The sequence below is a fragment of the Harpia harpyja genome, chromosome 11 (genome assembly GCF_026419915.1).
Source record: "Harpia harpyja isolate bHarHar1 chromosome 11, bHarHar1 primary haplotype, whole genome shotgun sequence".
Taxonomy (NCBI): domain Eukaryota; kingdom Metazoa; phylum Chordata; class Aves; order Accipitriformes; family Accipitridae; genus Harpia; species Harpia harpyja.
The window spans coordinates 20,716,910-20,731,197 of NC_068950.1; the positions used below are offsets into that span (position 1 = coordinate 20,716,910).

The window sequence follows — 14,288 nt, forward strand, 5'->3', positions numbered from 1 at the left end:
CATCTTTGTGGAAGGGTACATATTACAAAATTACAAATTGTATAAATCGATGTTTCTGCTGTTGCTTCAGGGACCTATGTGCACAGTGTCCCTTAACTTCTGCAGTTAGGAGGTTAACTCCATTTCACAGGCTAGCAGCCATCGACTTGTTTTGTTTAAATCACTCTGGAGAAATTGTGTCTCTGTGGCATACACTATGCATTTACTAACAAACCAGGCCTAGGTGTCATCGATATGGCGCAGGTTATTAGACGGCTTTCCTAGACTCCTTACAAAATTTGTTTACAGCTTAGGTACTCTACACCCCATGTTTTTGGTACTTTGTGAACCAAGAGGGTACTGAGTGATTGAACTCAGAAGATCATGCAGGCAGTTACAGAGACATTACATACACATGAAATCAGAATAAACCATAGAAGCAACACTCTGTACACCAAAAACTGTAGAAGCTGCTTCATATGCAGACTTGCATGTTCAACTGCATGTTACATTTCTACAATTTGAGAAAACAGAGAAAGAATGGGTTTATTCTTGGGCTCTGAGCATTCCATTCATACTAACTTTTTCTCTATATATTTAAGGAACATTACCAATTTCTGTATGACACCATTGACAGCATCTACCCTGCACAGAATGGACAAATAAAGAAGAACAACCAGCAGGAAGATAAAGTTGAATTTTGCAGTGAAGTAGAAAAAACAGATCAGGAAACTGATTTGATCACTATTGATCTTACCCCATCAACGCCAGAGGAACATGAGTTTTCTGAAGTATGTGATGATTTTAAGGCTGCAGATAGCACTAAGGGAACAGAAAGCTCTACAAATGGCCCCACAACTGCAGTTCTGACTTAGAAGCTATACTAGAAAAAAAGTGCTTTTTCATGTGCTAAAATCTTAAACAAAATAAGAAGTATAAGATTTCTTCTTCTTCCCACCTGTTTTTTGGAAAATGTTTACTGTTATATCAATTTTTCAAAGGTAAAAATTTAAAGGAATACTTGAAACTTGTAGAGAGTGACAAAGAACTGTGAAAGTTTAATTTTTGTGTAGATTTGCATTTAATACTTCTTCAGAAACTTTTTCACTATTTTTATACATTGTCTTTTAAAAATATGTACAGCGTAATACTATGCTAAGCAGTGGGAAGAAAACTTTTTTACTTCTGTAACAAGGAGAAAAGCAACTCAGAACAAGATTAGTGTGTTGCAAAACCAGGTCTGTCTTCAAAACTATTAGCAGGTAAATTAACCTAATTGGTAAGCATATATTCAAGCATTTCAGGAGTGCTGACCAAGCACTGCTTTAATAATACTCCGTGGAACTTGTGGTACTTTGCCAAACAGTTTTAAGAGCTTATCATTTACATCATGTGGCAATTCCAAAGAATTCAGGTTTACAGAGAATCTGTAAGTCATCCTATACCAAAGTGGAATAGAAATTTTTGCATTTTTCTAACTTGCCTCAAGGTGTCCTTGTTGCTCCACATATATTACTCTGAGATTTCAATGTTAGAGTCAAAGAAGAGTTTGGAGATTGGCATTTGAATGATTGCAACGATTCTGATAGAAAACACATTCTCTTTACTCTTAGAGCTTAAAATATTGCGTGCTTGCACTTCTATTTCTTACGCTTACTGTTATTTAAAGGGACTGCTTCCACAAATGCATCTGACTTGTTTTCAGAATTGGAAAATACTTAGATGCTTTTCCTCCAAACCTTGTAGATTTTAATTGGTACAGGATTTTTTTTTTTTTTTCATTACAAGGTTTTGTATGTTGTGGTATTTTTACTATTTCTTGCTGGATTTTAGCCTACTGTTTTTAGAACAAATAAAAAAGATAATTACTAGTTGACAAGGTGGAAAGTATTTTGTTCTATTGGACTCTGCAAACTGATCATTTTCTTCTAAATGCACAAAATCTTGTGCTATCCCATATATGGATAAAATTTACAAATTTCAGTAGGAAACCACACCATTTAATTCTTATAAAACTGTGTGTGAACCCAGGTAAGTGTCATGATTCTCTCACCACAGAGGAAGGAAACTTAATTTTTCTTTTGCTTCAAGTCATTAAAGGAACAGTCATTCAACAGACTCAGTGCTCCTACTTTATCACTGCATATTCCTAATCTCTCTTTACAAAACGTAATTGAAAATACTTAGAGAGAGGCATGTAAACACATGTACAGTCACACTTGGTTAAAACATTAATTTAATGTTGCTGTTACTCTAGATCAAACATTTCATTCACAATTATCAGCTCAGACAAGTGCTTGAGTAAGGCAGTCTTGCTTGAGTAAGTGGCAGCAAACAGTCACAGAGGCAGTGGGAATCCCCTTGACTGTCAGCTGAACTACCTTTTCGGCTGAAGCTGTGTTAGATGACAAACTAACAAAGCTGAGGGGGTCACTTCTGGAGGAAAAGCTCTTGAGACTAAATGTGAAGGTAATCTAAAAAAATTGTAGGCCCAAAGCCCGTTGGCTATTTTTAGAGGAACATGTCAAAATTGCAAATTTGGCATGCCTTTGAAGATCAAAACAATAAAAAGCCTTGGATGCAGATCAACTCACTGCTCCTTTGATGATAGAGAACAACTAATTTCTTCTTCTAAGATCTGGCCACTGTAAAGCCTCTCTAGGTAGTTCAGGTAGTAAAATAAAGAGGTCAGTGTAGCTACCTATTGTAAGAGTGTAGAGACAGAGGCTAGTCACACTTTTAGGAATAATGGAAAATGTTTCCCAAATCAAAAATTAAGCCCAAATTTTCATTTTGTGTAAATCTGAGGGGACTCATGCACTTCGGTTCCTTGAAAAATGGTTCTACAGCTTTTTAAGCTCCTGCAGCACCTGGGCTGCAAAAATTCTGGAGGATTTTATTTTGCTTAAACTGTTTTCCAGAATAATTTCAATGTTCATTTGATGGCATATTTTTTTTTAAAAATGAATGCCATGTTAACACTTGATTTGTGCATGCATTTTGAAAGAAAAGTCCTGAACTGTTAAATTTTGCCTCATGCGTGTCTTCATTGTTAGCCTAATCAGGGAAACAGAGCCTTACATTAAAACTGTCCTCATGTGCCTAGTATAAAACAGTTTTGGAGTAAAGTTAGTCACAAGGGGATAAACTGAGCTCTTGGCTTTTAATTATTTTCAAAGTAAATAACACTTTGTGCAATTAAATCTCATTAAATCCCAGTGTGACAATTGAGGGCACCTGTCTTAACAGAGCTTAGAAGTTCTGATTGCTTCTAGGAACTCTCTCTGTATGTACCAGGGATGGTTTTTTGCCTTCTCCATCGTCATTTGAATTTCAAAAATCCACGAGGTGGTGACACAGAGCTTGTAGAAGAAGGTCATTATGCTGGATGCTCCATAGTCACTTGGCTTATTCACTTGTAGTCTTAATTTTATATCTCCCCGGAATACAGTGAAGCATATTACAGGTGAGGCATGAAGCCCAAGATAATAAGCTCTGCTAGGAAACTGCTCTGGCTTTGTTAGGGCAAGAACGGCATGGTAGCAGGCTGAAGAGTGGGCATAGCCTAAAAGCTGAGAAACAAACATGCAAAGTAAGGTGCAAAACGCTTATTTTCTCAAGTAGAGCTAAGGTGCACAAAGGCTGCTAACCACTGCCTCAATCTAAGAGTTAGCTGTTGTTTGAAAGTGTTTTATAATCTGAAGTCCTGGATAAAAATAACTAAGCAGCAGACCAGCTGGGAGAGGACTTTGAGCAACAAACGAGGGTAATCAAGGGCTTATGTTACCAAAGGGACTGGATTTCTCCCACAATATGCTGGGTAGAAGCTGATAGAAAAATGGGTATGGAAAAGTGACAGTGCTGTGTTAGTGGAGTCCGGTGTGGGAAGATGGGGGAGAGGAAGGATCGCAGAGCCTCCACAAGATTCTGCTTGGTCAGGTAACTGCAGTGGAGAATGAATTGTGTGTTTGCTTTTGTTTAGATTTTTATGTTTCTCGTGCTCTGTAATGAACAAGGTAGTTACATTAAAATCTTTTTCAGAGATGGTACATTATGAATATCAGCCGTGACATGATTCTTGAGGTAAATGCTATACAACACAAAAAAGGCCAGCGCACTGAGGTGTGGCGGTCAGGGATGCTGTTCAAGGAGATGACAAAAGCTCTATTGCTTTTCCACACCCCAGCTTCCACTGCTGCTTTCGTGCCTGCTCCTTTTCCCACCCATATGTGCAGCCGGTGTCCATGAACTCGCCCTCTCCACTTCTGAGCCGGCTGATGCTGTCAGAGCCTGCAGCCCCCAGCAGCAGTGAGCTCACTGGGGAGCACTTTCTTCCCCTTGCTCTAAACTGATCTGCTGGGAAGGAGCTGGTGGCCACACGCAGGAGCCTGAGGGGCTGGACCACGCATGGAGAGTCCCCACTTGCACCTGCCCCACCTCTCACTGCTACCATTAGAACATCACCCGGGGGGGGGGGGGAGGATTTTGCCAAAGGAGCGAAGAAAGCAGTGGGTTTTGAGCTTTGCTGTGAAACAGGAAACCTAAGTTAAATATTGTATGAGAGGCACAAGCAGAGCCGGATAGCGAGTCTGTGACACATGGCGGCGTTTAAGCTAGGAGCTACAAAGGGAAGTAAAATGTTAACGCCACGAGCCATTTGTTTGTGTGAGATGGCAAAGAAAGTAAGAAAGAGTTCTCAAGACAGGTGTCTCATTAAGCTGGATATTGTATCCTTTATTTAATGTTCCTCAGAAAAACTCTCCAGTAGCAGTGGTTATCTCTTTGACAGGGCATCTTGCTTTTGTAAATGCCCAAGTTTTTTGACATTGTACATTCTCCAGATTGCCTCTAAAAGAATATCAGAAATTTCCCAAGGGCTTTACACAGCTGTACCACAGGTATTTTTCTATATGTAAAGCAACTGTTTGCCAAGAACCAGCATGCTGCGTTTTAGACTAGGGAAAACCAAAATAAAAGAAAAGGAAAGTTTCAGTTACAGAGTACAGCACATTTCTATATGCATCAGCTCTACGTCAGAAAAAACACAAGTCTTCTGAAGAAGAACAAAATCCAATAATTTTAAAGGTACAGCAACACAGAAATAAAGTTTTATACAAAAGCTTTATAAGTCAATCTTTCTTTTCAATGCAAATGAAAGGAAGATGATGACTACAAAAGTACTAAGCAAGTTTATACCAAAAGATCTCCTTTCTAGGGACAAAAAGATAATTATTTAGGAAGGATACTTAGTATAAGTTATTGTAAAATATTAGCCTCATTGTTTTAACCTTAGTGAAAAACAGGGTTTCATTAAACAGTTGTGTCCTCAGACTCAGGGTTGTCAGCATCAGCAATGCATAATGTTACTGAATTTTTGAAATTAACATAATAAACCTTTTTCAGAGGAATAGGCATATAACTATTTACAACTGGGTGGTCTCCTGAATCCCGCAGCTGCACACCACCATGGCTGGCAGTACTAATGTAGTCATAAGCGTGACTCACAGGAAAAAGTGAAAAGGAAATTTACTTTGGATCAATTTTAGCACTCAGTATCAAATTTTTGGTTTTGGAGATGAAACCTCACGATAGCCTGGCCGTTAGCTGAGGCCCAGAGCTCGCACACATCAACACTCCATAGAGTCCTTGGGTGTATTTTCACAGCTTGCCCGCCAGGCTGTGCTGAAACTCTTCGAATGCCTTTTGCTCTGTTCAGAGAGCTCCTGCAATGCATTCAGCTCGCTCCCTTTCAGTAACGTGGAGCCATTTGAGGTAATGAAGAAGACATTTGTTTATACAGCACTGCGGAGATTGTGTCTGTCCAAGACTAAGCACCAGTTCAGAGTGAGAGAGCATGTGTGTGCATGCATGCGTCATTCATAGCCTTAGGTGTGAGATCACAATCCCAACCAGAAATTGATGAGTTGTTGACTTGGCAGCTGCTTGGCTTAAAAAAAAAAAAATTAGGAGCAACAGGGATGACATGGTGGGCCTGTGCTAACTTTTTTGTGGATTAATGCAGCACTGAGACAATATTGGACTGTGTGGCTGATGGGCTTTGTAAGAGTAGTTTTCAAAAATGAATTTGCAAAAAATAAACTACAGATGAGGTACAGGAGACTGCATGCATACAGAGCGCTTGTATTGTCACAGACTAAATCTGTGCTGGCATCAGTGGCTACTAAAAAAATTATTTGTCAGGTCTCCTGATGTTGCAATAGAAGTCAATGTGCATGTTCTTCAACTGCAGAGAAAAATGGTAAAAAAATGACAATAGAAATGCAGACGTTTGGCAAGAAGTGTCAATTTTGATTTTTTTTTTTAAGAGAGAAATAATGAATCATTTTTATCCTATTTTACTAATGTTAATATGTCATTTTGAGAATAACAATATCTTGTCTAAGTTTAGCACTGTACTTCCTTTTTCTCCTGCTCTTTTCTGAAATATTTAAATATATTATTTTTAATATATAATTATGTCATTGAAACCACTTCAAGACTAGAACAGTTCAGTATCATTGTGTTTCCTTTTTCTGTGCTGCTTTCTTAATATAATTTCCATTCAGCAATAAAATGAAATGCTGACTTCATGTATTGATTTAGCATAAATAAAATTCTCATGGAACAGGAATTCAATTTCTTAAATGGCATTAATAAATTATTCCATAAGGAGTTATGTCTCCTTCCAAAGAGAGCAAGGTGTTTCCACTATCAAATAATGTCTTGCCCCGCTCCAATCCCAGTGGAAAGACTTTCTGTGGCCATGCAGGGCGGACAAGGCTCACAGCTTCCCCGCGCCCCCGCCAGCAGATAGCCCTACTCTCATCTCCACAGTCCAATTGGTTCAAGTCTCTAACTTTTCCTTTCGTAGCTCTTGCTTCAATTACTGAACGGTGGCCTCTTCCTATCTGAATATTTATATCAACTTTCTAGGTTTTCTCCTTATTTGGGATATTCAGCATTTCATTGACTTGAAGAGCTGTTTTCTGCAACAGCCTTCCTCTTCCCTCCCAGTCCCCATCCCCATCCTCCTGGTCCCTTTTCCCCCTGTCCTGGGTGCCAGGAAGCAGAAAGAGCCGGCTGCGCTGCCAGGGAAGCGGAGACCAGTTCGAGGGTGAAGGCAGACAGGGGAGGAAGAGTACCCTCATGGGCACAGTCCCACAGTGCCCCAAAAAGGTGAGCAGAGCAGGTCTGGTGACAGTAACCAGCATCAGACAGCAGCCTCAGCCACGAGGTAGACCTACAGCACAGCAAGTCTAGGCAGGGCTCCTTACCTTAATGCCTCTCGTTTCCTGGCCTGTGTCAAGATACAAGCTTCTGTCACATCTTCTTTTCTCACCGTCTTGGACTTCAGTTTGGAGTTGCTGGATGTGTAAAGTGCCCATGCCACATGGCTAGACATTGTGGAAGATGATTACTTGTCATTGTGTGGCATTTTTTGGAGTCTGTGACATACTGACTCATGAAGACCTTGTACCAGGTTGGTATAGTAGGAGATATCAGCGCGGCACCTCAGCAGGTGAGCTGTTGTATCACGGTGCATGATTCCATGGGCTCTGCTACGTTGTTTCTGAAGACTGCTGGTATTTTAGGTCTTACATGTTTAGATGCTAGGAAAACTGTTGGCCCTTGTAAAATCAACGCCACGGGATGAGTACCAACTGGATATTTGGACTAAAACTTGAAACTTTATTGATAAAAAGTACTAGTTTATGATGATCTGTGCAGAATTTAGAGTTAAGAATTAAATACATAGAGGTGAGAGAAAAGCAGATTAGCTGAGTTCATTGACACATAGATAGGATGCTCATGCATACTTTCGTTCAAGGCCCATTTCTACTCTGCAAGCTACCTCTGCATCTTCTGCATCCTAAGTAAATCCTCCCATCATCTAGTCAGCTGAGGTTTTATTTTGAAAGTTCACCTTAGGCAAGATAGGAAAGAAATAGCCACAAACCAGGTATCTTGTTCTCAACATTTCCATCTTGCAGGAACAGCTTTCTGACAGTGTTTTGTGACAGTCACAGTTTCAAGCTTGCTAATTTTGAATTCCTAATTCAGTACTCTGTGAAGTCATGGACTGCACGCTGCTGCACAGAAATGTATTAAGAAGCATCACATCTCATTTTTTGGTCTCTTGTTGAAGGACAAAGCTACATAATGTACTGTATAATTGCTCTTGTTTTCTGAGAGAGCTGTCTCTCTCTCTTTGTTTTTAAGAAATGAGAGAGTTGCTATACCAGTTACTCCTCCTTTTTTGTCACCTATGCCCAAACAAGGAGGAAAAAATTCATTGTCCCAATAGATGGATGTATCCAGACAGCATCACAACTCATGACAGGCTACAGTGCAAACAGGTGGTTAAGTTTTGGGTACAGTAAGTTTTTTGGTCTTAGCCGGTTTGAGTTTTAAAGACCTTGAAGACTAGGCCACTGTTCTAGTCTAATACATAGGTGCCAGGCTCGATTATGAACTGCTGACGTGTGAAACGGTGGTCTCAGTCCTATTCATATGGGAAAAGTCTGTTTCCCTGTTAGGGCAATAGCAGCGCTCTGCAAATTAAACTGCTTGCCCTACATGCAACTGGACAAAATGAATGTAGATTGGTTTCAAGAGTATCAGGGGCCATCGACTAGGTTTTGTGTACTTGTCAAAGTTTTCTGGTGCATACACTCCATAGCCTTCCTGTAGGCTCCTCTTTGTAGAGAGGAGCTTCATTAAGCCAAAACAGAGCAGGCACGAAGCCAGCAGTGGTGCTAGCTGCATGACAGGACACTTCTAGCAGGAGACACTGTTGGAGGAGTAAGGCAGCTTGAACTGAGATGGCTGCAAGCTCATATGCTCTTTTTATAAAGAGACGCTCAGGAGTCATCAGATGAATGCTATTCAACAGCCATTTCAATCTCTTCTCCCTTTTCTCCTCCAAAGTCTTTGGATGGAGCAGGCAGGTATGTTTTTCCTTATATTTATGGAATTGTCTTTTGCTTTGGTTCCTTTCTGCATTGCACTTTTTAAAATTGCATCTAGCACTCTATTACTTAACTTCAAGCTTTTGCTTGTAGCTAAAAATATAAATAAATCAAGAATTTGTTTAGTTTAATTCCTGGTGCTGTGATTTTTTTCATCCAACTGTCATTATGAATTAGTCATTTCTTTGCTCAAAACCATCAAGTACAACAGCATCCAAGGTAAATACTTCAATAAATCAAGTTTGATAAATTAAATAGTTATAACTTCAAAAATCTAAGATAAATAGGAAGGAGAGAATATTTTTATAAGGTTTATTCAGGTTTCCTTGACAAAGGCTTGATCTACAGTAGACATCCTAGCCAGTACTTTCCCCTGCAACCTGACACTCTTGGCTGAGAGACATCACAAACACAAATGAGTGACGGTGTGATGGTAACTGCTCTGAACAGCTACAACTGTGTGCCAATGGCTCCTCTGAAATGGTTCACAGTCAGAGATCATGTATAAAGGGCTGTTAGAAGGTAGCATGAGTAACCCAGCCCAGAAGCTAGAATGGGATATGCTTCCACGGCAGGGAAGTGGGCTGTGTGCAAGAAATAAATCCAGGTGTCCAGCTGTTCTGCTGGACTTCTAAATTGGAAAAGGGCACACCAGATTTAGTGAGGAAGATTTTTTTTTAGCCATTTATATAATTTTATAGCAGCTTTTAAGGAAAAAATTGCAGCTGGTAATAATCATTTCTAGGGCAAATTCATAAAATTATGTGATAGGAAGGAACACATTCACTCCCTTTGCTCCTTGTGCTGGTTCCCTACTTGTTGTCCTGTAAAACTGAAGCATACATATTCTGTAAGGCTGCCCCCTGTTCCTCAAAAGATCAAGGCAGCTTCCTCATAGAGGACTGAACTATGCAGGCCCAGCAGTACATGTTATAACAAATACCTGAGCATCCACTGTTTATCTAGAACTAAGGAGAGCAGAAGGTTATATTAAAGAAGAGAAGAGCAAATTTTCCTGGTATGATTACTTTGAGGTAAAGGACGATCCCAGTATGTCAGAGTTTAGCACTGGAAAGGAGAGGTCTGGAAACTGCAGATGTCTTTTTCTGTCTAAAGAGGGGTTGCTGTGACAGTAAGTGTGTCAACTTAGCCCTCTGTTAAAGAGCATTTTTGATGATATTAACCAGACTTTGGAGGGCAGCTGTTATGAAGTGCAGCTCAATAAACTGTGCTGCCTCAAGGCCTTGGAGCAGCCTTTTTACTTTTATGTCTTGGCTAATGAATAGACTGCCCTTTGGCATCTGTTATATAAGCCAAGAGCTTTTTAAGCCCAATACATTTCACATTCTCTTGAAAAACAAATTTTTTGACCCAATAGGATAATGCGTAAGCAATTCCCTGAGTTATAGCCTTCCCTGAGTTTTCCCAGTGTGGGTTTTTGTTCACAAAGCACATTATGAGTACAGGGAAAGCAGTTCCATGGTCAAACTCTTTTTGCAATGTTGCTTAAAAGTGTCCAGTGATGTCAATATGATCACACCACTCTTCTGAGCTAGGACTCTGTCCTACATCAACTGAAATTAGTGGGATTGTTTCCAATTATTTTGCTGTGCAGTGAGTTGGGGTTTAAGAAGGAGAAGCAAGTATGAATAGATTATATTCAGTATATATTTTTTTTTTGCTCTTCAGTACCAGAGATACTGACATGCACAAATACTGCCTCTACGCAGAAAGTTTCCTTCCTGTAATAAGCTCTTTCTTCTCCCCAAAACCAAGGGGAAAACAGAGGTCATCTACATAAAAATGTGCATGTGGCACGATACTGTGCCTTGAAACTATTCATTTCTTGGATTCTGCTGCCCGGTAAGTGGAGAACAGCACAGAGTGTGTTTGTGCTGGACTCAGTGTTAACTTTCACATTCTGTTTCTTAAAGAAAAAAAAAGGTACAAATAATAATCTGTTTTAAGTTTTACCTGGAGCCCACTGTTACATTGGTCCTCAGCCAACAGCAATCTAAGAATGTGCTTTCCTGCTAATTTGGTTCAGTGATAAGATCCCTGCCAGCAGTATATAGTGGGGAAACTGTGGTTAGCCTTGATTCCTTGGCAAACAGGCATGCAATTTGAACAGCAAGTGCGAAATTCCTATTGACCTGGTTATACCATTTTTCAGAGTCTTACACCTGTTTCTTTTCCAATGCTCTCTTCCTCTGCATCAGTTGTTTCCTGGGATTTTTTTTGTGCATGTAAAAGATCAAAGCAAGAGGCAACATGAATTTACTCTTAGAAGTGGCTTCTGTTATATCAAGATTCAGTCTAGTAGATTAAAAATTGGCATGTAATAAAAAAAATCCCCCAAACCATCATCACAGATACAACTTCTGCTACATCATGGTTTATTTTTGGATAGGGCCAATTACATGAGCATAGTTGGAGAACACACAAGTACCTGTTACAGTGTCAGTGTTAAGCAACAGGGAAGTGTAACTAAATGTGTTGTTCTGGTGGGCTTGAAACCTATTTGCAATCAAGCAAGCCATTGAACTTTTCAGCAGATTTGGCACTCTCCCTTCAGAATAGGTCCAGTACTGGGACAGCAGCCATGTTTCACTGCCACTCTTGACTGAGGTGCATTGACAGAGACATGTGTGGGAGATTACACAGGGTCCGCTTGCACCAAACCTTGCTCTGGCCAGGATTAATCTCTCATTTTTATGAGCACTAAATTTCACCAACATTTACCTCCAAATGAAAAAACTAACAAGAATGTATTACTAAAGCAAATGGACTTTGCTTTTTCTGCATAACTAAAGCAGAGTCTTGTTTAATCTTTGTTGTCTTGGATGAGGAGAACATGGTATTAGGTGCCAAACTTTTCGTGGCCTCCTGGATGTACCTGAAATTAACTCTTTGAGAAGAAAATGGAAGTGATGAGTCACACATTGGTTTGCAGTTTCTTTTTATCTCCCATATAACTAGGGTAAAACTGTCAAAAGCTTGAATGTTATTAAGAGTCTAGGTACAATGTATGTTAGCTGAAATGCGGGTATCTGAAAGCTTCGTACAGTGGAGCTCAGCGTAGGAGCTCCTCAGCTAATGCTGAACCAGTGAGCTTGCAGCTATGAATCAGACGCAGCGTGGCAATGTTATTCCAGCAGTCTCATTAGAATTAATTAGCCTGGCTGAGAGGCAAGACAGATTTGCTTGGGCAGACTGCAAAGACAGAGCAGCTATAGAGCCTGGTACCTGAGCAAGTTTGTTTGGAGCAATACGGAAGTGCTATCAGTGCTGAGAAAATTGTACTGACTTAAATGGGTGCCAGATCACACTGTTTACTAGATCACTTGTCTCAAAGACACATGCACAAGGTTGTATCTAAAACCAATAGTTTTGTGCCTGTGATTTTCCTTTTTGGTACAGCTTCAAGAGAAGCAAGAGCCTGAGTATGCTTGCTTGAAAAACCACTCTCTGTGAGTTCAGCAAAAAAGGTTAAGTTGTATTAAAGCAGTTCCCTTTCCCATCTCACATGCACATGCAAATATTAAGAATGGAAATAGAAGTAGGAACACAGATATGCATCAAAGTATCAAAGTAGAGATCTCTAAGATTGATCCGTACGCTCACTCATCTATAATAATTAGATTTTACTTCAGTAGAATCCTTTAAATGAATGTTTGGCAAACAGTATGTCTGTATTTTATTTCTGAAGTCTACATAGCTAAGTAATAGTTAAGCATATAAACTCACATGCATTAGCTTCCAGGAGAAAGGAATTTGGGAACATAACCTGATGTTAAGACCTTTCCAGGTAATGTGAGCCTTTCATCTACTGGGGATTCTCTTGGATCAGAGCTGTTACTGCCAGGCACTGTAACTCCAGCTTTGAGAAAAGACAACTGACCTGGAGAGATATATACCCACTAGGGAACACTGATGGAGGATTAGCTCCTTCCTCAGCCCTAGTCTTCCTGTGTGATTCTGGGCAAGTCACTCTGGGAAATAAGACAGAAAGGCTATTTGGTAAGTGAGGACTATAATACTTTGAAATAGTGTTAATTATTGTGAGATGAAAAAGCATTGAAAGACTGTGAGGTTATCTTCAGTAATGGGGAACAAACAAGCATTTTAGAAAAAAAAATACTCTTATGTGGCTTGTTTTTATGGGAATCAAGGAGGAAGCAGGACATAAATGTGAGTAAAAGGAAGTGTTTTATACACACATGCCTATAACTGATGGGATCAGTAAAGAAGAGTTGCTCTGGTAGGCTAATCCCTGCCCATATCCTTCACATTGTGCAGTTCTATCTTGATCTTACAACAAAGTCTGTGCTTCATAGGTGAGACTTCTGTATAGCTATATATGCCATGCAGCTGCTGCTGTATTATAAAGTATTCAGGGCTAGACGCTGCAGTTTTTTGGCAGAGTGAGTACAAAATAGGAATTAGGACTTTCGGAGCTATCCATTAAATTTACGTCTGTTTCAACTCAGTTAATGGAATAAAAATCTGAGGCTGAAGATCTCAGCCAGGAATCCTTGAAGAAATACAAGGTAAGATTTAGGTAGCTCAGAAAGTAGCAGATAATGCCTACATTTTTCTGTGCAAAAATGCGCTGTACACATTCTGTGTTAAAAAAAAAAAAAGAAAAACCCAAACACTTTTACGAGAAGCAACAGTAATGGGGAGATATGTTAACAGGAGTGCTGATTCATATCATTAATATGGGCAAGCAGGAACTGTGGAGAGTGAAAGAGCTGTTGGAACATGCTTTTCTTGAGAACACACCTAAATTAAGAGGCTGTCAGAGACATGTGTTTCATAGTGTTGGCAACCCAGGTGTAACAAATTTCCAAGATGACTATTAGTGACTACTAACAGCTAAAAAAGCATTTCTAATTTCTTGCTGAATATGGAGACTTAAGTGTCAAGAGGAACAGAGGACTGTAAGCGGAAGTGAAAGTCAGTCGGGATACACATGCAAAGTAATGCCCATTAGCAGGGAAAACATAAATCACTTCCAGACGTGATGGGGTTCAAATCCAGTGATTTGATTTAAGAAAAAGAACTAGGAGGGGAAAGATCGTCTTATACTTTCCTAGTGCAGAATTTTTTTGCTTTCCATGTCAAGCTTTTTGTCTTGGACAGTGGATTTTGGATCTGGTTTGGTATGGCAATTCCTACCCTCCTGTATTTGCTTTTCTTTTGGTATACATTAGAATAATGTTAATTGCATTGGGAAAAACCACACAGAGTCTCCTATTACTTTTCTTTTCTGAGTTTTTCAGTTATGGATAAGTTTCTTACTGTAATGGAACCAAAGAGATGATAGGATTTTATTTC

At 39.7% G+C, this 14,288-nt stretch overlaps 1 protein-coding gene across 19 annotated transcripts in view; it reads left to right on the forward strand.

Moving 5' to 3' along the window:
• Positions 1-4,037, forward strand: part of PTPRC (protein tyrosine phosphatase receptor type C) — a 70,235-nt gene extending 66,198 nt beyond the window's left edge. For all 19 annotated transcript variants that reach the window (XM_052800716.1, XM_052800715.1, XM_052800719.1 and 16 more), the window contains one exon: positions 582-4,037. In XM_052800716.1, the coding sequence (XP_052656676.1) occupies positions 582-854 (273 nt within the window). In that variant the 3' untranslated portion in view covers positions 855-4,037. The remainder of the gene's footprint in view (positions 1-581) is intronic.
• The last annotated feature ends 10,251 nt before the right edge of the window (positions 4,038-14,288 follow it).